General features: G+C 32.0%; 1 protein-coding gene across 1 annotated transcript in view; it reads right to left on the bottom strand.

Moving 5' to 3' along the window:
• The window catches only part of LOC129754950 (sodium-coupled monocarboxylate transporter 1), a 218391-nt gene that overhangs the window by 68462 nt on the left and 123427 nt on the right, over positions 1-26502 (bottom strand). Inside the window, 2 exon segments of the mRNA XM_055751216.1 lie at positions 15139-15246; positions 15248-15287. Of these exon segments, the coding sequence (XP_055607191.1) occupies positions 15139-15246; positions 15248-15287 (148 nt within the window).

Raw genomic sequence — 26502 nt, forward strand, 5'->3', positions numbered from 1 at the left:
ATCTGTTCAACTTGTTACTACAACTGGAATGAATATGTTGACGATCTCTTATTCGACCATTTTTGCTTCATTGTTGATGCGCTGTCACTTGTGATCGTTTCGAATTGATAATCACGACGCTAATGGAGGTTTTCAAGTACTTTTGAGTAGCGTTTGATTATGTTTCATTCATCTGGTTGAAAAAGAAATTTGGAAAATATCAAGCACATGTATAAAGATTATTTTAAATTATTAGGATTGATTTGTATATCTGTAAACTCAACATCAAATTGAGAAACCTCAATAGCAGGGTCATAAAATGTTCAAAACATTGCTTATTATGTGTTTTGCTATATCTATAATTCTACAAATTTGCTGCCAATTAGCCTAAATAACTGGTAATAAAATCTGATGCCACAGTAAGCTCAAGCTTACACACACAAAATACTCAATTTATTCTATGCTTTCATAAAATATTGGCTCCATAGAGTAAAAACAATCTTTGGCTGACAGTAAAAGACTCAAGGGAAGTTTGGTGATTTTTTTTTCTCTTAGAGCTTCAGAATAGGGGTAGGCTTAATAGCGGCACGTTATCCAAACATACGGGAAAATTGTGCCTAGAAACTAATTTTAACGTTTCTAACATTAAAAAATTGTTTTTGGAACTTTAATTTTGTTTAAATTATAAAAATAAAAAATAAAGACAATGAAACAATAAAAACCATTAATTTTCATAACGAAGCCTTAAGTGACACATTCAGGGCTTCAAAAATTTCAGGAAGAAAAGACTAGTTCAAAATTTATTGGCATGTTATAAGAAAATTTGTATGAAAATTTTTTGAACTCTCTAACAACCGTCTGTAGAAGTAAAGCAATTTTACAAATGAAAAAAAAGTTTGCAAATCAAAAGTGTACTTCTTCTTAAAGCTGGTGGTTTAAGCATTTAATGCTTGCTACGTTATCTTTTGTTAACGAGCTTTGATCACCGCTGATTCTTATTGGCTTTTTTAGTTGATACTTTTCGGTGAATTTGAAATCAAATAAAAACAATTCTTTTGACGTTTCGGCCTACTACCTTCAGCCATCCTCAGAAAACTATATTATAAAAAAAAACTTAAATTAATACAAAAAATTCTTCACAATATTCCATCACAATTTCACTGCACTTTTGCACTTACGATTTGTTTCGCCGCGTGCTTCCTGAACGGCTGTCTTACTTGATTTAAGTCCGGTTTTGAATCGCTTCTAGCAGCTGGCGTCTATCATTCCCGGTGTCGTCGTGATGTTGGTTGTTGTCGTCGTGTTCGGTGACGTCGTTTTTGAATCCGTCGTTTTAGTTGCGAATTGTGGCGTCTCTCTTAGTTTTTTAATAATAGAGCTATATATTTTAGAAATTTCAATCGAATCTTGCTTGATGTTTACTGTTCTTCCTTTTTTGAGTTTTATGTGTAGTGTTTCAGCTGTTTTTCGTTTTCCTTCTTGGTTTACTCTTTCTAAAATATATGCTTTGTCGAAGTTAAACTTATGGTTCTGTTCTATGGCATGTTGTGTCAATCCTGTGGCTCTGGTGTTTTGTTTGAGACTCGTTTTATGATTTTTAATCCTTTTTTCCAGAGTTTGAGATGTTTGTCCACAGTATTCTTTCCCGCATTCACAAGGAATTGAATATACCACATTTGTCTGTTTTAATTTTGGAATTTGGTCTTTCGTTTTTGTGAATAAAGATGTCAGGGAAAAATTGAGAAAAACTGGTACACCAAACAAGAAAACGGAAGATATTTGGATTATTATTCAGAAAGTCCATGTATACACAAAAAGAACACAGCGATTGCATTGATTGACCGGGCACTGAAACTTAGCGACGTTGAAAAACGTGAAATGAGCATCAATAAAGTTAGAAAAATACTTCATTTAAATAATTACCCAGATGAATTCATCAAATATATTTTAAAAAAGAGGGTAGATGCTATTTACAACTCGCTAAGCAACAACACTACGGAAAATCTAGGAAAATACGTCTCACAAACATACATTCCTGGATTGAGCGAAAAAGTTAGTAGAGTACTAAAAAATCATGGCATAATTGCATCCTCGAGACCAATCAACAAAATTAAAACCTGTTTATTCACAAAAACGAAAGACCAAATTCCAAAATTAAAACAGACAAATGTGGTATATTCAATTCCTTGTGAATGCGGGAAAGAATACTGTGGACAAACATCTCAAACTCTGGAAAAAAGGATTAAAAATCATAAAACGAGTCTCAAACAAAACACCAGAGCCACAGGATTGACACAACATGCCATAGAACAGAACCATAAGTTTAACTTCGACAAAGCATATATTTTAGAAAGAGTAAACCAAGAAGGAAAACGAAAAACAGCTGAAACACTACACATAAAACTCAAAAAAGGAAGAACAGTAAACATCAAGCAAGATTCGATTGAAATTTCTAAAATATATAGCTCTATTATTAAAAAACTAAGAGAGACGCCACAATTCGCAACTAAAACGACGGATTCAAAAACGACGTCACCGAACACGACGACAACAACCAACATCACGACGACACCGGGAATGATAGACGCCAGCTGCTAGAAGCGATTCAAAACCGGACTTAAATCAAGTAAGACAGCCGTTCAGGAAGCACGCAGCGAAACAAATCGTAAGTGCAAAAGTGCAGTGAAATTGTGATAGAATATTGTGAAGAAGTTTTTGTATTAATTTAAGTTTTTTGTTTATAATATAGTTTTCTGAGGATGGCTGAAGGTAGTAGGCCGAAACGTCAAAAGAATTGTTTTTATTTGATTTCAAATTCACCGAAAAGTGTCAACTAAAAAAGCCAATACGTTATCTTTTGAGAGTACATGTACCCTTTTTCGATCGAGAAATGGGCGTACTCTTCTTTTTGTGAAATATGACCAAATGTACTCATTATTTTTTGTTCAAAGACATTTAATCAGAAAAACCAACGTATTTCTTCCATTTTATGAAGATGTTTCACATCTGATGCAAGAACTACGAAAGGAATAAAGCTTATAAGAAATTAATCTAACATCTTGTTTTAATAAACATGCATTTTAAGTTGTTGTAAACAATCAGCGCGATGAGCGCCATTGAGTATGCAAACAGTAATCAATTTGCACAAAATTTAGGCTTAGTACAAGCAGATTTTAATAAAAAAAAAATTATAATTGTCATGCACGTCACATAACCTCCAAAACAATGGCAGCATTTGATGTAATTGAAATATCTCGGTACCATCTCAGATAACACGAAATATGTACAGTAGAACCCCGCTTTTCTGAGCTTCCGCGTTATCCGAGCCACCATTTTTGTATACAAAATTCGTGTAAAAATGTATTTTATCATCGCACTATATTATTTAGCAATTAAATCGAAGTTCTTTTTTTTGCAAGTTTAAAGTCCAAACTTGCGAGAAAGGTCGATCGAATAGGAAAATAAATTACATTTAAGAACCAAGCTGTGCACCTGGACGATATGCAATATTAGAGCGAAAGTATAGGGTTTGTCAATGTTTTTCGTTTGATTCAAGGTTTTACTTATCGGGTAAGCGGGGTTTTACTGTATATTCTTTTGCATACAGCCCAGGTGCAAAGCTCGATAAATACAAGGATCTTATGTTATCCTGATGGCTGGGATACCGCGGAAGCTCAGAAAACTATACATAGTTGGGATAAGCGGGGTTTTACTGTCTTACTGTTGACCGTTTTTCCTGACTTTTTAGATAAATGATCTCAATGTACTCTTTTTGGTATTGTAGGATACGGTAACCCTATGCTAACTGTCATCTCTGGAAGTTTGTACGTTTAAGTGCATGGATTTGGATGGATCTTCTCTTAAGTGTAAACTAAGGAAACGTTAAATTACTTTTAGGATATTTCATATGTGTGTGTTTATCAAATGCTCAACCTCTGACGTCCTAACTAGGACTTATCAATAGAGGCTATGTATCTGGAAGCATAAACTAAAAAGATATAACGAGGTCGCAGTGGTCTCTCCCCAACAAAGAAAAAATCTATAATAAGGCATTCAGATGATTTAGGGAACAACAAGTTTCGTCTTTTATGCATTTTTTTGCTTTCTTTAAATAGTTTTTTTTAAATAGATTTAATTGTTAGTTACGAACAAACGTCAGTCAGAATCTATAGCGGAATAAGACCTTTTGAAATTCTCATGTCAGCTGAAGCTAAGCAAAAAAAAACTCAAAACAAAACCTGTAAAACAGTTAAACCCCTCGAAGAATCACAACCCATCTTAAAGAAAGGAGAAGAAATATGTATAGTAGGGTGGCCCAAAATTGTACTATGTCTGGGATTTTGGGGGCTCAAGCTTTAAATGATAGCTTAGGGTGTAAGAAACAATATTTTATATGGCGGCGACTCAGAAAAATGATGTTTAGAGGTCGCACTGGTTCGGTTTTTGAAAAAAGGCCATTTTTCAACATTTTGTCCTAATAACATTTTCAGATCTTGAAAAAGTATTAAACATGTGTCTCTAATATTTTTTTAATTTTCTTCATAATGTAAGTTTTAAACTAAAAATTGATTGGGAATGTTTTGGACTCTCAATTTGTATGTATGATTTTTTTAATTACGCAATACTATGAATTTTTGTTAAAAAAAAATTTTCAATTCACAAAAAAGTGTACTTTGGAATAAAATTTTCAATCTACATTGAATTCAAAAGATGAGCAACGTTATGATGTGCAACTTTGCAGCAGAAAGTGTACAGCTATTACTTGTCGTTAAAAAGTTATTCAAGTTTTTCTGAGTGAAAAAGTCACAAATTTCAAAATTTTGCTAAGAATTTCTCTATATTATGATGTAGATGAGTTTCGAGCAATCTAAACGTCTGATATCAAACTTTTTCATCCTTTTATCGATCCTTCAATCAGCAGAAACAACCATGACTAGTTTCTAGATTTTTATTTTAAATTTATTTAGTGATTGTAGCCATAACACATTCACCAAACCGTCACCCAAGTATGAGTAACACGACCTTCAATCAATAAAAAAATCTAAAAACTTGGAATGGTTCTTTCTGGTGATTTAAGGATCGATAAAAGGATGAAAAAATTTGATATCAGGAGTTTATTTGGTTCTTAGATTGCTCGAAACTCATCCACATCATAATATAAAGCAATTCTTAGCAAAAATTTGAAAATTGTGACTTTTTTCCACAGTGAAACTTGAATTACTTTGAAACGACAAGTCATAGCTATATACTTTCTTCTGCAAAGTTGCACATCATAACGTCGCGCATCTTTTGAATTTAATTTTGATTAAAAATCTTAATCCAAAGTACACTTTTTTGTTTGTTGTAATTATTTTTTTACAAAAATTCATAGTATCGTGTAATTCATACATACAAATTGAGAGTCCAAAACATTCCCAATCAATTTTTAGTTTAAAACTTATATTATGAAGAAAATTAAAAAAATATTAGAGACACATGTTTAATACTTTTTCAAGATCTAAAAATGTTATTAGGACAAAATGTTGAAAAAATGGCCTTTTTCCAAAAACCGAAACAGTGCGACCTGTAAACATCATTTTTCTGAGCCGCCGCCATATAAAATATTATTTCTTACACCCTAAGCTATCATTTGAAGCTTGAGCCCCCAAAATCCCAGACATAGTACAATTTTGGGCCACCCTAATGTATAGATTTCACAGTAAAACCATTTTTTTTCTTAAGCAAACACAATAATAGCTGCGTCTTATGATTTTATTGCAATAAATAACTAAATCAACATGAAACTTTTTTCAAATTGAAAGATTGAGCTTGGAGTACAAATCTATATATATAAAAAGCAATTTCTGTATGTTTGTTTGTTTGTTTGTTTGTTTGTTTGTTTGTTTGTTTGTTTGTTTGTTTGTCCTCTTAAGCCCACTCAGCCGTCTTAAGAGCTAGAGGTCTGAAATTTGGCATGGATGCTCATTAGGACCAGGAATGATGAAAAATGTTTTTAGATTTTCGGATGACCCCCTCTGAAGGGGGTCGTCCATAGAAGACAAATATTGTTTTCGCGATATTGACGTTACATTTCGTCGGATCGTGTTGAAAATTTGCACATGAGTGTTTTGTAAGACGAGCAATCGATTTCTGGTGTCAAATTTTGTGTAAGGGGTCAGCCAAAGGGGTCGTCCATATTAACTGTTCACTGTTTTTGCGATATTGGCGTTATTATACATCGTATTGAGATGAAAATTGGTACACGATAGTTTTGAGTGACGTGCAATCGATTTGAGGTATCAAATTCATTGTAAAGGGCCGGCAAAAGGGGTAGTCCATATTAAATTTTCAGTAACTTAGTGATATTGACGTTTTTATACATCGGATTGGGATGAAAATTTGCACATAGGAGTTATTAGGGACAAATAACTAATTTCACTTAACCAAACTAAAATCAGGGGTCGACGAAAGGGGTCGTCCATATTAACTATTCACTGTTAATGCGATATTGTCGTTATTATACATCGGATTCAGACAAAAATTGGTACACGAGAGTTTTGAGAGACGAGCAATGGATTCCAGGTATTAAATTCAGTGTAAGGGGCCGGCAAAGGGGGTCGTCCATATTAACCTTTAAATATTTTTGCAATATTGTCGTTATTATACATCGGATTGGGATGGAAATTTGCACTCGGTAGTTTTCAGGGACGAGCAATCGATTTCAGATGTCAAATGTTTTGCCAGGGTTCGACGGAAGGGGTCGTCCATATAAAATAATTTTTCACTGTTTTTAAGCAATATTGACGTTATTATAAATGGATCACTTTGAAAATTTGCATACGGGAGTTATGAGGGAAGGGCAATCTATTTCAGATATCAAAGATAGTATAAGAGGCCACCGAAATAGGTTTAGCCTTTTTGCAATAATTGCGTTGTTATGCAACGATTGAGTCGATATTTATACACGGGTTTTTTGGGCACGGTCAATTGATTCCTGATTTCAAATTTAGTAGCCGATGACAGACAAAGTGATAGTCCAATATTTTTGCAATTATTACTTAATAATGACTTCAGAAGCGCATCTGGAAAATGCTTGCAATTGAATTTCATACAAACTGTTCATGACATGTGCCAAGTTGAATGCGAAACGGAGTTCGTATGGGATCAGCTAGTTATAAATAAATAATAATATAATGTTATTATTGACGTGAACATGATTCAAAAATTATGAACAAATTTATCATTTTTTTTTTGCTTTATTAATTTATTTACAGTTGAAGAAGTCTTACAAACTGTTGCCAACTGCTTTAAAGCGAAATTACATGGTGTGTAAGCATTACTATATTCTATTCACAATTCAAAATTTTATTCGGGGTTTATTTTAAAGAGTTCAATATTCAATTAAATTTATAAACATTTAGGAAAAACATCAGCGGTATATAAAATTAATTTTGGCAAGAAAAATCGTATAGTACACGTATAGTTTTAGTGTTATCACTTTTGCGAATCAAAACCATTCCGTTTGCGTATCAAGCATATTTATAATTGTGTAACTTCTGGTATTTTCGAGCAGCTCCCAAGAGTTGTTGATTGGTCACAGTTAGGCGGTGATGAAAATACACAGGCTGGTTGCATTCAAACCCAAGTTTATTGGAGTTGATCGGCCGTATGCGGGAAGTTTTCATAATCCTTTCCTTCAGGCTGTTATTAGTAAAGCACACTAAAATCGGCTGTATGTCTTTTGCATTAGTTGAATTCAAACGAGTGATGGTTTGTATATCATCATCTCGATATTCAAGGTTCAAGCCTTGCACTAGCGTTCGAAAGAGAACAATGAGGTTCTCATCAGCGATTCGGACAACGTTAGAAATCAATAAATGGTTCATTATACTTGCCTGCTTCAGTTGGTTAAGCTCGTGTATGACATCCTCATTTCTTTGGCGGCATTCCGAATGATCATGTTTCACCCCCAAAAATTCTTTGGTGAGATGATCAAGATCGGTTTGCTGATGCGATAGCGTAGATTTTATATCTTCAAATTCATTGGAAAGATATTGCTGGGATACTTTTACTTCGTTCACTTCTGTTCGGAGATTAGCGACAGCTTGATTAATTGTTTGAGCAATTTCATCGATACGAGCATTTGTGTTGTTACAGGCGGCTTGAATATCGTTTTTTATCATCCTGTGCAGATCGGCTAGTGAGATAATTGGTTGGTTCACGGGATCAGTTATTTCCTCCTCACGGTGCTGAGTGTTCGTAGCTTCGCCAGAGATTTTTTGATGCTTGGTTTGATGGTTTTGGTTTTTTCCCGGAGAGACAGCTTCTTCACTGGAACCGTTGAGGTGCCGTTTGATGCGGTTGCGGGACATGGCAGTAGCAACGAATATTACAAAGGGTTGCTTGGCTTAGTGTGGTGAGATCCACTGTTATGGAGTTGGAACTATCGGCTATGGAAATTCTATTTCACGATTTCGATTCGGAATAACGTCGACTTAGGAAAGAAACCGATTAAACTTATCGTGAATAATTCACTTCGACGATAGAAAATTAGGTTTCAGTGGTACGTAATCGAAAATAAGTTCAACAATACGGTGAATTCAACCCGAGAAAGGAACGCAAGTAAAACACAACTGCCTCTAGCAAGCTTACTCTTTTAATCTTTCATCAATTTCAAATTTGCTTGCCTGCGGTGGACTTTTACCCCTTATCAATCTTAGACCTACAGTCTAGATCATGGGTGGCCAACATATTCAACAGGCGGGCCAATTTTCGGAAATGAGATCTGCTGGCGGGCCACAAAAACAAATTTTTCTGAAGAATAAAAAAAATTTTTTTTTTGAAAACGCTATGGTAAAAAAAATTTGCCTAGGTCACATCGAGTACAGATTCATCCTAATAAGTCATTTTTATTACTTGCATATTTTTACAAATTTCGCTCCATTTGAAAAATAGTAAAAATATTATGCAAAAAGAAATGAACTATCCCTCCCAACTTATGTATGTTTTCAAGGGGTTTAAAAACTCCTCGGTTTATTCATCCCAAAAATGTCAAATCGCGTGACTACAATAAACTTCAAGTCAATTTTTTGGTCTCAAAATAAAAAAAAAAATAACCGCCCATTTTCCAAAGTTTTCAAGTACATCATTCTCTTCAGAAAAATTTGATAGACAAATTAGGAAAAACTGCAGAATGGAATTGTTGAAAAATGTAACGGTCACAAGCTTTTGACATTTAACAGAATAATTATTTCAACAAACTTTAGTTTAAAATTATTGATTTTACAAAGTACGGACTTTAACATCAACTCAATACAACTCTTTTCAAATTTTCCAATTTCTCGATTTGACAAGTGTATTGTAAAAGACTTCTTTAAACAGGATGAATACGAATTTGATTTTTTATAATGATTGCATCTTCTTTAAGTAAAAATTTTACTAAAAAAAGCCGTTCTTCTGAGAAATTTGTCAGTACCAAACTGGTTCTAGTTGAATTCTACTACCCAACTTTAGAATATATCTTATTTTTCATTATTGATGTATACACATACAAAGCACGTTGCCAATTAAAATATATTTGAATTAGGTTTAATTTACAAAAATTAACCCTTTTCTGGAAAGCTGAGCAAAAAAATACAAATTGGAAAAATAACAAAGCTAACTTTCTATATGTTACATAATTCCAAAAGTTATCAAATTGTTATGAATGATCGAAGGTTTTGAAATAGAATTCAAGTTACGAATGGTTGAAGTTGTTGTGAAGGTATAGTTTCAATGATGATGTTTATATGGTTTGGTGATTTTTTATTTAATTTTGAAACAATATTGATAGGGTCTTACTATCTTTCTGAGGCTATCCAAACCCCTCAATATTGAAACTAGAATCTACTTGAACATTTTTCATACCAATGATATGTAGTCACCAATCGGAAAACATTGAAAAATGTGTGATGAAATTTACAGATAAGGTGTCAAATACTGTATAATTTTGATAATCTTAAAATTGTAATTGTATTCATTTTTTTCAGTGACTTATTTTGTAAAATTATAAGAGGCCCTTAGAGTCAAAGGGGTATAAGTGTAAAAATGATCTATTTTTAGTAAATAACTAGCTGACCCGGTAAACTTCGTTTTACCTTCTAAAGTATAAATCGTCATAAATGTTTAATTTCATCTACACGTCCTTAACTGCATTGTGCTCGCCAATAGATTCTTATGGAAATCGGGACCCCCTATCATCAAAAGTGAGATCCTTGAAACTATTATACATACCATCTCTGACCCAAAAAACCCTCGGATACCAAATTTCACTTCATTCCGACCGATCATTCATACGTGATGTTATTACAAAGAAAATGCCTCCATTTTTATATATAAGAAGATGTGAAGAAGCGATAACTTTGTATGGGGACCCCCCTTTCATAAAAAGTGAGATTCTTGAAAGTATTATACAAACCATCTCTGACCCAAAAAACCCTCGGATACCAAATTTCACTTCATTCCGACCGACCATTCATACGTGATGTTATCACAAAGAAAACGCCTCCATTTTTATATATAAGAAGATGTGAAGAGATAATTTTGTATAGGGCCCCCCTTTCATAAAAAGTGAGATTCTTGAAAGTATTATACAAACCATCTCTGACCCAAAAAACCCTCGGATACCAAATTTCACTTCATTCCGACCGACCATTCATACGTGATGTTATCACAAAGAAAACGCCTCCATTTTTATATATAAGATGCCAAACGATTCTCCATGTTCCATATTATATTTGGTATTTATTTAGATTTGTTAAAATTATATTCGCATACTTTAACGTTCGAAAGAAAATGGTAAAAGTTCGAAAAATGTATGGAAAATTGCTAAACACAACAATTGAAAAACGTGTTTTCTCGTAATTAGTTTTTATAAACTTTTCGCCTTTGGCTTAAATCAAATCAAAGAGATTTCAGATCTTTGTTTTGAATTGAGTTAGAGAAAATTCAGATATGTCAGTCCAAATGATGTTTGCAGACCAAGACGCATTTCAAAACAACGTTTTTCTTGGTCTGAATATATCATTTGGACTAATATATCTGAATCTTCACTAACTCAATTCAATTAAAAGATCTGAAAATTTCATTGAATTGATTTAAGCCAAAGGCGAAAAGTTTATAAAAACTAATTTCGAGAAAACACGCTTCTCAATTGTTGTGTTTGGCCATTTTCCATACATTTTCCTAACTTTTGCAATTTTCTTTCTTTGCAATTTTTTGAACAAAACTTTTCAAAAAAGAACTTCGCGGGCCACATAAAGTTGGTCGCGGGCCACATGTGGCCCGCGGGCCATGGTTTGGCCACCCATGGTCTAGATTCATGGGTTTTCATTTTACGATAGAATATTGACAAATCAGAACCAATTTTCTTACAATTAATTTTGAATTACAATTCCATTATATGAATCGTCCCGGGTGACGATTTTGCTTGTTTATGGAACGAAGATGAAAAAACCAAAAATTCAGTAAATATTGGCTTTGAAAAAAACCTAATTCACCCTTAAAATGTGTTTTTCTAAAGAAATGTATGCAAGTTCAGAATAACCAATTTATATCCAGCATTAATTATCGAATAATTTTTTTTTAAATTGAATATCTTCTTTGCAATTCCAGTCCTTTTTGAGTTTTAAAGACATAACATTTTTTAGATATTCAGATGAAGGCTTCAAAAAATCTAAGTTAAAGATTATTAGAATAATGATGAAGCTGTGTTTTAAAATATAAAATTTATATTTTGAATCACAGGTTCATCATTATTCTAATAATCTATTATAATAACCAATAATAATCTAATAATCTCATTTAATGAGCTTTAATGTTTTTTTAAATCTCCGTTTTCGAATCGACCATAATTGTGAAAATCATTTATGAAGTTTGAGAGAAGTTACTTGAAGTACATAGCAACATGTATGCTTAATTTCGATCTGTATTGTATTCTAAATTTGCGTATTCTTTGTACTTTCAATGTTAAAAACCAAAATTGGAATTATTTAATTCTTATCAGATTTTTATTGGTCATTAAATTTAAAGTAGAATTTAAAAAAATGTTGGATCGATTTTAGTTTCAATCATCGATTTTAGTTTCAATGATGATTTGAACGAATAGGATTTATTTCAAATATTAAATGTAATTATCATAAATTCCCTAAGTAACTGTTATTTGCACTTTATTTTTTTAAAAAAAGAATAAAAAAAATCAACTCAGACTTCGATCACTGAACAATATAGAAATAGATAATCTTTTTTTCTTTCCAATCAAAAATCGGTTGCACAAGGCAACAGAATTCACATTTTTTCTGTTAGTAAAAAAATTAAGAGTAAAATTTTAATAATTTCGCACCGCGAATCCTAAATAAATATGCTTTTTTCCTATCAGCTCGTGTTTCGAGATAACTTTTGGTAATAGGTAAAAATTTATTAAATAAATTTGTGAACATAACGAAGATTTTGAACATAAAGGTTTTAATTCAATGATTTAAAGTTTCCCGAATATCGCGAGTTATTTTTTCTTCTGAGAAAATAGTAAGGTGTTTCATGTTTTCCATTTTGACAATTTTTTTTCCAATCCTGCATAATTTTTACAGAATTTTAACGGTTTTGAATATTTTAACCAGATGGAATTTTTGAAGTTTTTCGAAGCATAAGTCAAATAGCTTTTTGTGTCTTAAACAAAGTTGTTAAATGAGTTATCAAATATTCAAAAGGCTTTCTTGAATGATGTCAGAAATAGTTGTCATCTTATGTATTCAAATTTCTAAAAATGGTAGAATTTTTTTTTCAAAATTTTGTATTTCAGAAACTAAAATATCTAGAAAAGATCTGACTTCTTGATTAGTTGAAAAATAGTAATTGGATTGAAATCTGTATTTAATTTTCATGCACGTTGTTTAGTTGATCAGTTATCGAAGATCGATTTTATTCAGAACTGATCAATTTAGATATTTGAACCAAACCTTGGGATATTTTTTTTAATAAAAAAATGTTGATTTAAATTCTTTTCATTTCTCATGAAACTTGTATATTTTGTTTCATTTTTTTTGTGCACTGAATTTCCCGCATTGAGTTTAAATTCTGCTATGATTTGGTCAAAATCAATATTTGAGAAACCGAAATTTAATCATGTTTTGGGAGTTATTCTTCATTGAAAAAATTACACAGAATGTCATACTGATAATGCTTCAATATATGATAAGGATGTTTTATAAGTGGATTTTTGAAAAAAGCTAAACCTAGAGAAATATCAATTAAGTTCGTGATCCGGGAGGCTATTTACTAAGATTAAATAAAAAAAAAGTGGTTCAACCTTTCGAAATCGTTCTTCAAAAATGGCAAAAAGGCAGCTCTATTTACTATATTTTGTAGCCTAGAAATGTGAGAATCTGTCCAACATAAAGTTATGTTGAGTTTATTTTAAACTCTAGTTAAAGTTTACCAACCTAAAACATGTAACGTGTTTTGCAGCTAGATTGTGTATTATTAAATTTCAACTTCATCCCAAAACACAAATTTTATTGAAAATTGGTGTAAAGTATGCTTAACAAACATAAAAAAATGCAAATTAAAATAAATTCGTGATTATATTATCTAATCGTCATTCTATGTAAGAAAATCTTTGTGAAATTTTCAAAAAATATTCAAACTTTTCGTAGCGTTTCTTTGAGGACTCCTAAACGAGTATTCTTATGATTATTTATTTCATGGTTCCATGTAGCCCGGAAATGCCGTATCACGATGAAATATTTGGATAGATAAATTTGTCAATAGATAGGTAGAAAAATGAAAAAGAAATGTAAGAAATGAATTCGTAATTATAACCGAGGTTACCTCTGCATCTTAGCAAATGATCTTGTATGGGAAGGCGGGTAAAAAGATAAGACACTTTTGACAGGTGTTTTGATTAAAAAAAAACAAAACCAATTTAAATATTTTAAATTGGTTAATAAATTGAATAAATGAGTCTGAAATAACCGTGTTGTAAAATTGATGTAGTTTTTTCCTCTAGCATAGGGAAATGTATCAATATAAAAATAACAAGATGTGCAGAATGACTGTCGGTAACGAAATTTATAAATCCAATAATCTTAAAACATACAATGAATAACGATGAACTTCATTTAAGTATGTCAATTGAAAATATGATAGTCAAAACATCTCAAAACTCCTAACAAATACACATGAATTCAAATATTTGAACGTATACTTCAAGACATGATTTAAAAACTTATCTTGTGCATAGTCATTGTTGTTTTGAATAATTAATTTTACTAAAATATTGATTTTATCCGTACTTTAGTGACCATCCATGTAAATGCTTAAATAATGAATACACGTTAATAGATACTTAGTACTAATTAAAAAATTTAAATATTTGAAAAATTTCTGACGGGTTGAATATAAGAGAGCTTTATTTAAAAAAAAAAGTTAAATAAAGTAATTGAAAAATTAAAATTGTCCAGTTTTCAAAAATCTTTTAGAAAGATGATAAGCCCCCCAAAAAAATCATAAATGTATCCAAAAGTGTTAATCCAAGACAGATTATTTTTTCCCATATGTAAATCTTAGAGGTTACATCAAAACATATTTAAGGACGCTCCCTACTGCAAAGAAAAGAAAACGTTACTAAGCAGCCTCAAAAAGTATTGAATTTTTAATAATTCAAAACTCTTAATTTCGACAGATTCTTTAAAGACTTGAAATTCATTCAACACTTCGAAAACATTTAAGCCAAACTTTACCATTGAAGTTATGGTGGAACCTGATCCGGATGCACTTTCGAGAGTGGCTCCAGAGAGTAATTTGAAAACCATATACATCGGGCCCGCTTAAAGTATGCCATTTATGATAATGGCAGGTGAAATCATATTCTATTTTATCATGATCATTATGAGCTTATTTAGATCGGTATCACTTTAAATCTTTTGATTTTTTTTTTTAATTTGCTTGGTGCGAGAAAAACATCAAAATTTTTAAAATGTTTTTTACCAATAAAAAAAAACTCTGAATGGAATCCCCTATAAGAGCTATAAACAACATCATTTGCCACCATCTGACTGTGCTGAAGGATACGTTTCTTAAATCCTCAGTTCGATCGACAAGATGTGTTAAACAAAAAAAGTACAAATAATAAAAACGCTTGCTTACCTTACTGTTGGCTGGCCGGAAGAACATCCCAAGTGAGAATAGACCCAACGTCACTCCTCCGATCAGCCCGTTCAAGGTGAGGGTAGCCTGTAAAATGCCACCGAGACGGTTCCACCACGAAGACCAATGCGAAAGACAGCAATCCGTAACTGAAATGAGAAAATATTCAAAATTTGGGTCAGTGGTGTTTTCCATGGATTGTGATAATCAATCTTCATAAAACACATTCAAATTTCCCGTCAACATAACGTCACATTTTCATGGTCTGATAAACGTCTGCTTTATGTCTCAGCGATTTACGCGAAGACGATATCAATTTTTAATATTCCTAATTGACAGAAAAATCTTTCTTCAATTTCACAACCCGAACCCCCTTCAATAAAGTCTAAAAAACATGATAAAATCTGCAGGGGGAGAGCACAACAAATAAGCGGAATGCATTCGATTTTCCATTTTTACGACTCGCTGATTCCATTTCACAGTCGTTCGGATTCCACCATAAATACAATTTTCCGTTTTTCCTGACCTTTTGTTCTGTGCTTTTGCCGTTTGTCGTACTTTTTTCTTTTATCGTCTGCAAAGTATGGCGAGAGGAAGACAGTGGAGCAACGAGAGGAAAAGTATAAATAAAATTTCCATTTTACCAATGAGATGAGGAATAAAGTAGAAAAAAAACATCAGACGTGAGCGCGAAAAATTTCGCGTACAACAAGATGCTCGGGTGTTTGTTGTCTGAGAGCTGCAAAGTCAAATTTACTGCAAAGTTGTTGATTCGATTACCGATCAACTTTTGATATCCCGGAGGGGATTTTCAAACTTGCCCATCAGCAGTCTGCCGAAGTTTGGTCTGTCTGGGTCCGTCTTATATTTATTTAATCGACTTAATCCTTCATCTTTCTTTCCAGTTAGATATCATGAATTTAAATTGCTACTGGAAGCAATTGAAATCTGCTTCTCGATACCGAATTCAAAAAGCGGGATTTATAAGGATAAAAGTAGCTTTAATTGAAGTTAGCAACTCTGAAGGAGAAAATTTCAAAACTGATATAGCAAAATGCTTATCTAAACTGCATTTGAAAAATGAAAAATTTGCAAAATTGAAAAAATTGACAAAATTGACAAAATTGACAAAATTGACAAAATTGACAAAAATGACAAAATTGACTAAACTGACAAAATTGACAAAATTGACAAAATTGACAAAATTGACAAAATTGACAAAATTGACAAAATTGACAAAATTGACAAAATTGACAAAATTGACAAAATTGACAAAATTGACAAAATTGACAAAATTGACAAAATTGACAAAATTGACAAAATTGACAAAATTGACAAAATTGACAAAATTGACAAAATTGACAAAATTGACAAAATTGACAAAATTGACAAAATTGACAAAATTGACGAAATTGACAAAATTGACAAAATTGACAAAATTGACAAAATTGACAAAATTGACAAAATTGACAAAATTGACAAAAATGACAAAATTGACAAAATTGACAAAATTGACAAAATTGACAAAATTGACAAAATTGACAAAATTGACAAAATTGACAAAATTGACAAAATTGACAAAATTGACAAAATTTACAAAATTGAAAAAAATTTACAAAATTAACAAAATTGACAAAATTGATAAAATTCCCAAATTGCCAAATTAACAAAATTCCCAAATTGCCAAATTAACAAAATTGACAAAATTGTCCAAATTAACAAAATTGACAAAATTGACAAAATTGACAAAATTGACAAAATTGACAAAATTGACAAAATTGACAAAATTGACAAAATTGACAAAATTGACAAAATTGACAAAATCGACAAAATTGACAAAATTGACAAAATTGACAAAATTGACAAAATTGACAAAATTGACAAAATTGACAAAATTGACAAAATTGACAAAATTGACAAAATTGACAAAATTGACAAAATTGACAAAATTGACAAAATTGACAAAATTGACAAAATTGACAAAATTGACAAAATTGACAAAATTGACAAAATTGACAAAATTGACAAAATTGACAAAATTGACAAAATTGACAAAATTGACAAAATTAACAAAATTGACAAAATTGACAAAATTGACAAAATTGACAAAATTGACAAAATTGACAAAATTGACAAAATTGACAAAATTGACAAAATTGACAAAATTGAAAAAAATTTACAAAATTGACAAAATTGACAAAACTCACAAAATTTTGAAACTTATTAAACTTACAAGATTAACAAAATTGACAAAATTAAAAAAAAGAGAGTCTTGTGTGACAAAAAGGTATATAACTTGAGAAATTAGAATATATTTCCTTTGATTTGTAGAGAATTTAAAAAAGAATTCATAAACAATGTTAGTCCTTTATTCATTTGTATCCTTTGACTACAGATTTACCCTTAATATATGGTCATTTGACTACATGAGCATTTGAATTGGACATTTTGTACATCATCGGACGTTTTCCCTTGTGCCCAACTAAAATCCACAAGCACCACAATTTGTTTACGGCGTCCAAATCGCCAGACTCAGAAAACACCAGCCAGGAACAAACAAACACAGGATACGAGAAAGCAAAGTTTTTCCCATCAACTTCAAACCACTCAAACATATTGCGATGAAATTGACAGTTAACGCCAAAGTTCGGGCACGTGTGAGCTGTCCCGAGCAGACTTTTATGGCAAAATTATACCTAATTTTGCTATCATGCCTTGAAAGTAAAATGAGGTATCATTTTGCCCGAATAAAGGTGGTACAATGCCAAAATTTGGGTCTCACTTTACATATACCGGTACCATAATTATACCAACTGTAGGTTTCACTGAAACCTTAATGATACCTCGTTTAGCAAACGTTTTAAAATGAGTTTTGAGGGCATAGTGATGCCAATTTTTGGTGTTTACTAAAACCAGAATTTGGTATCGTTGTGCCCTCAAAATTCTTTTGAATAGGATGGCTAAACGAGGTATCAGAACAGGTTCAGTGAAACCAAAATTTGGCAGAACACGTATAGAAAATATGAGCCAAATTTTTACATTGTACCACTTTTATTCAGTCCAAATGATACCAAATTTGGCTAACAAGGCATGATAGCAAAATTTTCGATCATTTTATCCTTAAGTTCTGCTCAGGTGTGTCAACCGATACAAAACAAATCTAATGAGAATCTCATTACGTTAACGCCTTTGTGTAGGCAACGAATTGATCATAAAGTAGGGCTACCATTTACTGTCACATCAAACAGAGTACATTGAGATAATTCGAGGAGTTCAAATGTATTTAATTAATTATAAAATCTGTTATGAAGTATGTGAATACCATTATATTTTTTTCTTTAAATTGTTCTTAAACCAGTGATCAGCAATATAAGGATATATAACCTTTCTTGTAAATTTTAAGACAAAATTCAAAGGCTGAGTATACAAATTATTTAAAGAGATAGTAGAATTTAATGTTATGTTGACAAATTACACCAAACATGATAAGATGCATCATTTTAAAAACATTATTTTCGATTTGTACGCCTGTTATTAATATACGTTGTTGGTTGCGGAATTTTATTGCATACTCAAAGTCGTTTACCGTTTCACAATATATTATTATTAGTGGCCTTCATGAAATAAAAAAACCGACAGGTATTTAACAAAGTAACTTAAAATGAACCTTTTTCTTTCGTTATTCTTGTGTAAGATACTAAACACAAGCTTCATAAACCAGACGAAAAAAGAACGCTTTTCTCATAGGATGACTTTCAACAAAAAAACAACAGTACAATTCATAAAATTTCACTAAAAGAGGAGTAAAACCATTTTTCTTTCGAAAAAGAGTACATGTACTCTTAATACAGTACGTCTGGTAACCCTATCATAGAGTATAACAGTTCGACCAAATCATAAAATCCAAATTCCACTATAATTTGCTTTCAACATGAAATATTTCTAATTCAATTTATTTTTTGGCAGTCTGTTAACGGAATTGCTATTTTTTAAGTTTTCTTGCTCACTTAAGCTTTTTTTGGACGTTTTGAAAAAAATGAATATCTTATTTACAAACATACTTTCATAATGTTCCATCCAACCTTAGAAATTATAATTTTTTTTGTAAGAGTTTGTGAAATGTTTTCCTGTTTAGATGTTTCTAATGTTTGTTTAATGTTACGGATCTAATCGAAATCTATTAGTTCATGTTCGATGAATATCAAAAATGAAATCATCTTTAATCTTTTTAGATTACAAATAATTTATTAAAAATTCGTCCTTAAAAATATAATTAAATAAAATAACCCAAAAATTCGCCTATACTTATGCAATCAATATTACACATTAAAGAAGTTCAAATTTTCAACGATTCATCTGTTTGGTTTTAACTTTTATTGTTGCTTAGATAGGAGTTTGGATAGCAGTTTAGGGAAATGTAAAAAAGAAAACGAATCATTCAAATCCTTATTCGTATGGTTTAAATGATTTCTTTTCTTTTAAATTGATAATTTAAGATATGGTCCATATGAGTTCAAACGACTTTAAATGATACAGACAACTGAAACACGGCGCTCCATATTTGTTATTTGTTATAGTTTCAAAATGAAGAAAGAAAAACACTTGATCCGAAAAGTTAAAAATCATTATCTAAAGAATATCTAAAATCAAATCTTTAAAGAGTGAAAAAAATCAAATTATAACTTTCTTTTGGCGTTCCATTTTAATCTAGGTTAAATTAAAGTTAGACAAAAACAGATTCAACATTATCGAAAAAAAAATACTTACCCGCAGAATGTATCACATATTTGGTACCGAGTTTGAGCCGAGTTATTCCTGGATCTTGGACTAGGTCGTAAACCGCCAAATTCCGTGGCATTTCAGTTGTCAGGACACAAGATTGCAGGCATCGATACCGAAAAACTGACAACCATTTTAATACACAAAAGGTTGGCGGCAGATTCTCTGACGACTTGTTTTTCTGGGTTGCTTGTCAGTAGATAATCCCTAAAAATAAAAATTATCTTTTTGGAATTTTAATGCAGAAATAAAATTAAGAAACTATACGCACCTCTTACTAGGCCATAGACTACACCGCATTTGGGAAATGCGATGACATTCTAGGAAATCTGGCGCTGTGAATACGATTTTCATGGTGTATGGCACAAATTGAATGAGTGCACAAACGGTTTGAAATAGTCCGGCATCTAGCAGAACTCGCTCAAGTCATCCAGAACTAGACAAAATTGTCAATACCTGCACTGTATTGCACTGCCGAAGAAAGCGGATAGGGTTAGGCCATCCCGTGTTGTTGTTTGTTGTATTGTTGCAGCAGGTTCCCAGAATACAAAAAAAAAACGATTGACACACGGCACACGTCGTGTTGGCTGGCGAACGGGCATAGACACAACCTTCGAGTAGTGGTCATATCACTTCTTGCTTTACAAATCAGATCCCCGTGGTGCTGGCTGGGTGGCAAGCAACTTTAGCAAGGATCGGGTACCCAACCCTGGTGGATGCTACGGTCGCTTTCAGATTGAGTTTGAGGGCTCCGTACGCGTCTATTCTTCGTGTCAGGGACGGAGTGTGGAGTGCAACAACGTCCTGGTGGTGTTCTTGACCCAAAACAGCAAAAGTGGGGTTAGCTGCGAGCCTTGCAAGTGCAAGCCCGTGAATACAAAAACCACTAGCAACGAACTACGACCACACGCCACGACTTTTTTCGAGTTTCACTAGCAGAACAATTGCTACACGGCGCAAAACACTCGAAACACCGGATCCTGGACGGACTTGAATAAAAACCGGAGCGAATCAAAACAAACCCGTTTTTTGACGTTTCACTTTTGTTTGTCGCGTTATATTTCAAAAGGGCGAAACTAGCAATTCACTCGACGCGGAAAAACGTCAACTTTTTTCATTGAAATTAACAAAGGTGCAGCAGACAAAAAACGCAGTTTTGGTAAATTGAATCTCTGTCACAACAAAAAAAAAATTTTTGGTTGAATTACACACCGCGTTCGATTTTGGCAACATTCGTGCTATTTTTTTTTTGTTTTTTGCAACATTCCATAAAGTGTTTTGTTACTTTTTTATTTTTATTTTAAACTATTTAGAATTAATGCAAAACATTAGGTCGGAACAAATTTCAAATCCTTCTTTTGTCACTCGAAGTTGGAACATCGCGAGGAGGGGAATATTTATAAAATAATGTAAAGAAACTAACAAATTGGAATAAATTGCACGGATGCTTGCATGCAACAAAATTGCATACTGTATATTTGCATAAAACATATAAATCAAATAAATTTTTATCGAAAAATTTAAGAAAATCAAGAATATAAAAGATGATAAAACTCTCATAATTCTCTAAAAACTATATAGTTTTAAGCACTTGTAATTTTTCGGATAATTGAAATATTATTTTGAATTTTTATATAATAATTCAAATTTTTATTTCCTTCTTTTGGATTTTTTGGAAATTTCGAAAGGCGGGGTGACGACCAAAGAAGAAATTTATATTTGTTCCGGCCTTATATTAAGCACAAAATTTATTAGTTTGGCTCAATAAATTTCATTTTAAGCAGTAAAAAAGAGTAATTCCTTAATTTCACTGCTAAAAATTTTTATAATTGAGCGAATCTAATAAATTTATGGCTAGAACCTATATTTTTTTTTTATAATTTTGAGCAGTTTGAAAAAATAATAAAAATAAAAAAGTTTCGAGAAACCGTGCGATTTTGGCAACATAGAACTTACGAGCGTGTTGTCGAAAACGAAAATCTATATTTGTTTTTTTCTTTTCATATAAAACTGAATTTATTTATTGGAGTTACACCGCTTCTAGCTAGAACTACTGTTATTCAATCGTGATCAGAAACATTTGGAAGTTTTTCTTTTTTGAAATGTCCAAATTTTTGATACTTAACTGGGATGCCATGGTTTCTTGAACATTATTCCATTGAAAATTATTTTACGATACAGAGTATTTATATTCAGAAACATTAAAATAACCATCTACGATCGTTTTAGTCAAATGAAATGAAATTTATTATCATGACAAGGTTTTTTTGATTTTTTTTTAGTAAATTATGTAAGAATATCTTGCAGACTTACAATTTCGAATCAGATTGTGAAACTTAAATAATAATATAATACCTTAATGATGCCTTGTTCTGTTATGACAGAGAACACAATACTAAATAAAGCGTGAACTACGCTGGTAATGACTGAATTTGTCATTCGGTTTAAGTTCAATTTTCCTGATATCAATTCATGCTAATCATTTTGATCTAACTTTTCAAACTCAAATTTTTGGAAATGAAACCTTAATGATGCCTTATTCAGCTGTTGTAGTAAAATCAACACCTTATCGTGCTATCATTTTGTTATTGATGCTTTACTTTGGTATTGGTTTGTCATCAAATTTCAGTCTTTCGATACTTGAATGAAACCTAATTTTGGCACCGGAAAAAATACAACACTAAATTATGCTATCATTTTGGCATTGATAGCTAATTTTGGCTACTGTTTGCTATCGATTTAGGCATCAAAGTCTGCTCGGGGTGTGGAAGCGTTGTGGTCAACTTTTTCTCAGATTTTCTGTTTTCGGTTTAGCCAAACCGCCCCCACTTCGGGAGTCAGAAGAAAACTTTTGCTATCCTGTCGATGACAACGACGATGTTCAGCGGAAAAAATCTACTCAACTTGCTAAAACGTGTGGACCGAAAGTTTGATTCAATCGCTATCTGATTGCTGCTGATGGTATCGTCGTTTAAGGCAAATGATTCACTTTCAGCGCTTTCATTTTTATAACTGAGCTGAGGTTGGAAGTTTCCGTTTCCGGTATGCTTGAGTTGAATAACGTAAGCAATAACTAATATTTGAACAACATTGTTCATTGAAGCGATTTAAACTTATCATACGAACCAAGCGAAGTGACAAAACAAGTGCTTTACAGTAAGGAGGTCATAGTTGGAATTGAATGAAAATCCAATTACCTCCAAATCACTCTGTAGTTGATAAAGCCAGAATGGCAGTGTGACAAACAATAACCATCAGAGGCGTGGGCATTCCAACACTCGATGGAGCGTACGTGTCTTAAATTAGATTCCGATTTTCAATTCTCGCATACAGGAAGGAAGGCAATTTTAGCCAAACGCTACACCTACTCCAGCTAGAGTGCAGTGTCGAATGGAATCTAGATTGTATTAATGATATATTGATACACATTACTCCCCTGGGCAGTGATAGATGGCACACCCGATGGCCTCGGAGAAAAATGTTGTGCTCCAGTTCGTTCGACAGAACCAAATCCACCGCTCAAAAGCATCTTTTGCAAAACTAAAATCGAAATAACATTTGCAGAAACATCAGATAGCAAACGCCCGGCTTTCTGTTGTTGTTTCACTTCCAAACGATCGAAAATCCAATTTTTAAAAACAACGAGTATTTTTTAGCCGCCCGTCCATCCGTTTGCTATCTCAGCTCATCCCACACGATTGAAACATATTCGAAAGAAGAGAGAGCGAGACAGGAAACAAAAACCCGTTGCGGAATGAAAATCTCACGGTTCGTTATTTGGCGGCATGCAGCGAAAACCGTTTGCCGGGCACAATATCCATAGATCCATAGATGAACCAGGGAAGCTCAGCTTCCCGAAACAAAAAAAAATAGAAAAAGAAAAAACCTAGAAGTCATCTTTTCGCTGCTTCTGAGCAGTTGTTGATGGGCGCACAAAAAGTGTCCTGCTGCTACTTCTGTTCCTAGAAGCTCCGAGGCTGCTGCTGGATCGTCTAGATGACGAGGAAATCGCCCTCCGACGACCGATGAGGGTTTTTTCTGCCCTTCCAATACCTACATTTTTGAATGTTGCTAGGGAAAGTTACGGTAAAAAATCGCACATTCCGGTCAACAACAGACTTGAAGCTATATGGTAACATCAGAAGGAGGGTGGAAGCCGATATTCAGGGTCGAAATCTTACGAAACAATGTGATGATTTGGTCATACGGAATTTTTTTAAATGAAGAAAGCAATTCATAGTTATTCTACATTATTAGGACCAAATCATAATTTATGGATTAAAAATTTGTTGAGATTTGTCACGAAGAACAAGAATCAACACTGATAACTTGATAAATTAAAACTCCATACATCGAAAAATTTTAACAGAAAATGACTGAAAATTAAAGGTAAAAGTTGATTAATCTTATGAAGTTATGTTAAATAATTAGAATATTTTTAATGGCTTAAGTCTTCAACCACAGTCCCTGAAATAATCACTGAGCTGGCGGAGCTCTACTAGTATCTATGTATGGAACAATTCTGTTTCACCATGTGATAAGTGATAAAACACTGGCTACATTGGGGTAGTTACTGAATTGGAGGATAAGGTTTCAAAACCTGCCTGGTACTCCTGTATTTGATTATTTCCGATATAATTATTAGTAGCCCATCAAGGTGTGGTTTCCAACATATCCCAAAGGTTTAGTCTAAACTTTCAAGACAGCATTTGAGTTACAGTTGGACTATTTCTGGAGTTCTGTGGAACATAACATTCCATGGACTTGTTGCAATACAATTGTTTGGTTGTTGTTGGTGTAAATGTCTAGGAGAGACGATGACGGGATGGGAGTGAATCTGAACTGTTACTTGCTGAAGTCAATGAAAGATAATTACAAAACAGTAGCGCCACCAAGTTCTCCATAGTAGAGTTTCGACCATATAAAGCTTTTGGAAACATAAATATAATTAAAAAGGATTTAGCTCCTCATTTGATTTTTTATAATGTTTATAAGACAATTTTTTTTTGAGATGGTGCTTACAAGACACACAGACGGAAAACCATTTAATTTTGTACAAAAATTTACGAAATATGTACAACAGTTCTCATAGCAGACATTTCAAAAGTGTCAATAATTTTAAATCTTTTCCCAGTACAACAGCTCAGACATTCCGTTGACAAAATCTTCAAATTTTTTGTTTTCATTAACAGAAAACATGCAGTTTTTTTCAATAGAAGTTTCAGAAAATCAACGTACCGCTTAGTAGTTATCAATCTGATTTCAAAAAAATTAGAAATTCTAGAAAAAGACCTTAAAATTGATTCTACGTGCATTTTAAGCGATCTCTGAAGAAAAAAAGCAGAGTGAAAAAATTTAAATTCATCGAAAAGTTTCACCTTTATGTCTACTATTTCTCATTAAAACAAAACGTAAAAGATTCCAAAGGCATCTCGAACTGAGCATTTTTTCATGATGTTTAGGCTCGAGTACAATTCACCCAAATAAAAATGTTTAATTTAACCTTAGTCTAAAAAAAATCAATAAAATTTAATAAAATTGACAGATTAACAAAAATAACATAAACAAGAAACAAAATAATCCAAAAACACTAAATTTACATTTTTGTGAAAATGCAACAATTATCTAACAAAATTAAAAAATTCTCAAAAATGACAAAATCCATACAAAAAAAAACAAACAACAGAAAAAATTAAGAAAATCGACCAAACCGTCAAAAATAACAAAAAAAGCCATCATAAAAAGATTGACCAAAAAATCCAAACCATGATCAAAATGCCCAGTTAAGTCATTTTTTTAATTTTTGTCATTTTTGTCATTTTTGTCATTTTTGTCATTTTTGTCATTTTTGTCATTTTTGTCATTTTTGTCATTTTTGTCATTTTTGTCATTTTTGTCATTTTTGTCATTTTTGTCATTTTTGTCATTTTTGTCATTTTTGTCATTTTTGTCATTTTTGTCATTTTTGTCATTTTTGTCATTTTTGCCATTTTTGTCATTTTTGTCATTTTTGTCATTTTTGTCATTTTTGTCATTTTTGTCATTTTTGTCATTTTTGTCATTTTTGTCATTTTTGTCATTTTTGTCATTTTTGTCATTTTTGTCATTTTTGTCATTTTTGTCATTTTTGTCATTTTTGTCATTTTTGTCATTTTTGTCATTTTTGTCATTTTTGTCATTTTTGTCATTTTTGTCATTTTTGTCATTTTTGTCATTTTTGTCGTTTTTGTCATTTTTGTCATTTTTGTCATTTTTGTCATTTTTGTCATTTTTGTCATTTTTGTCATTTTTGTCATTTTTATCATTTTTGTCATTTTTGTCATTTTTGTCATTTTTGTCGTTTTTGTCGTTTTTGTCATTTTTGTCATTTTTGTCATTTTTGTCATTTTTGTCATTTTTGTCATTTTTGTCATTTTTGTCATTTTTGTCATTTTTGTCATTTTTGTCATTTTTGTCATTTTTGTCATTTTTGTCATTTTTGTCATTTTTGTCATTTTTGTCATTTTTGTCATTTTTGTCATTTTTGTCATTTTTGTCATTTTTGTCATTTTTGTCATTTTTGTCATTTTTGTCATTTTTGTCATT

This window comes from Uranotaenia lowii, chromosome 3, assembly GCF_029784155.1.
Source record: "Uranotaenia lowii strain MFRU-FL chromosome 3, ASM2978415v1, whole genome shotgun sequence".
NCBI lineage: Eukaryota > Metazoa > Arthropoda > Insecta > Diptera > Culicidae > Uranotaenia > Uranotaenia lowii.